The sequence below is a fragment of the Mus pahari genome, chromosome 13 (genome assembly GCF_900095145.1).
Source record: "Mus pahari chromosome 13, PAHARI_EIJ_v1.1, whole genome shotgun sequence".
NCBI lineage: Eukaryota > Metazoa > Chordata > Mammalia > Rodentia > Muridae > Mus > Mus pahari.
The window spans coordinates 8,735,989-8,737,396 of NC_034602.1; the positions used below are offsets into that span (position 1 = coordinate 8,735,989).

Here is a 1,408-nt window from a genome sequence, read left to right on the forward strand (position 1 = left end):
GTGCCCCCCATGTATTCCACATTTCCACATTTCCATACAGCACAGTGGAAAGAATGTTGAGAGAGGAAGCCTGAGCTAAAGGAGCTCAAATTTCCTAGTACATGCTGGCTGTAGCAAGAGGTACCAGTTCCTCATTGCAAAAATCTACAATGGAGAACTTTTTGTTTTAGGAGGTCTGGACAGAAACATTTGCTTAGTAAACATCTCATTAGTAATGAGAATAAAAGCAGGAGAAGAAATTTGTAAGGATTTGTTTTATTATATATGTATGTGTTTTGCTCATACCACATGTCTGTCCTTGGTGCCTGAGGAGGTCAGAAGAGGGGACTGGCTCCCTTGGAACTGGAATTATGGACAGTCATAAGCCACCATGTGGGTGGTGGGAATTGAACCTGGGTCCTCTGTAAGAATGAGTCTTTGTAACTATTGAATTATCCAGTCCCCAGGGGAGGAAACTTTTAAAAGCTGTGACAGAACAAGTTTAAATATTCTACCTTTGATGATCCAAATGTATAGTTCCAGAATTTGAAAAGTACACACATTATGGAAACAATTGTTTAGGAACTTTTATTGAGGGTCAGTTATGCGATGCTGCTTGTACTACTCTCTTTCCTTCTATTAAAATCCACACATGAACATTTTTATTGATCAGGTCAATAGAAAAGAAATGAAAAGGGCAGCTTTCTTTTTGGTGTTTCTGATGATTTACACCAAACCAAAGTGAACCATTCTGAGAGAACCAACATCTCCAATGTCCTGCAGGTAAAAAGATAAAAACAATTAAACCCATGTTCAAACAGAATAACACACCAACCTAACATTCATGTCTTTATTATTCTTAAGTATTTCAAAACAGTGAAAGGAAATCAAAGTTCACCATGCTTCTTAAACAGACCTGCATTTACCTTACTCAGTGGTTGCAATTCTGATAGCTATTTATAAAGTCAATCCAGAGTTAATGCATGAGGTATCAAAAGGCAGAGCAGGAGGAACAGGGCAAGGCTATAGAGTCATTGTGATTCCACCTCAGTGTGGCTAGAGGCTCCTAGAACATGCACTTCTTTCCCTCTTTTATTTTTGGTGTATGTGTATGGGGTGTGTGTGGGTGTGCAGACATGGGCTCATGTGCACGTGGGGGTTTGAGGTTGAGAGCGGGTGCTCTCCATTCTTCTTATTGAGGCAGGATCTCTCTGGTCTCAAGCTTGTCATGTCTGGCAAGCAGCTATCCTACTTGCCTCTCATTGCCTCCCAAGTGCTGAGATGACTTGTGACCATCATGCATGCCTGGATTTCACGTGCATTCTGAGGATCTGAACTCAAGTCCCCCAGCTTCTTCCTCTTCCTCCTCCTCCTCCTCCTCCTCCTCCTCCTCCCCCTCCTTCTTCTTCCACTCCCACTTCCTCTTCCT

At 42.0% G+C, this 1,408-nt stretch overlaps 1 protein-coding gene across 6 annotated transcripts in view; it reads right to left on the reverse strand.

The window, feature by feature from the left end:
* Positions 1–547: 547 nt before the first annotated feature.
* The window catches only part of Wdpcp (WD repeat containing planar cell polarity effector), a 306,946-nt gene continuing 306,085 nt past the window's right edge, over positions 548–1,408 (reverse strand). For 4 of the 6 annotated variants that reach the window (XM_029545441.1, XM_029545439.1, XM_029545438.1 and 1 more), the window contains one exon: positions 577–756. In XM_029545441.1, coding sequence (XP_029401301.1) covers positions 706–756 — 51 coding nt within the window. In that variant the 3' untranslated portion in view covers positions 577–705. Of the gene's footprint in view, positions 757–1,408 lie in introns of all 6 variants that reach the window. The other 2 variants (XM_021210656.2, XM_029545442.1) reach the window with 1 other exon arrangement.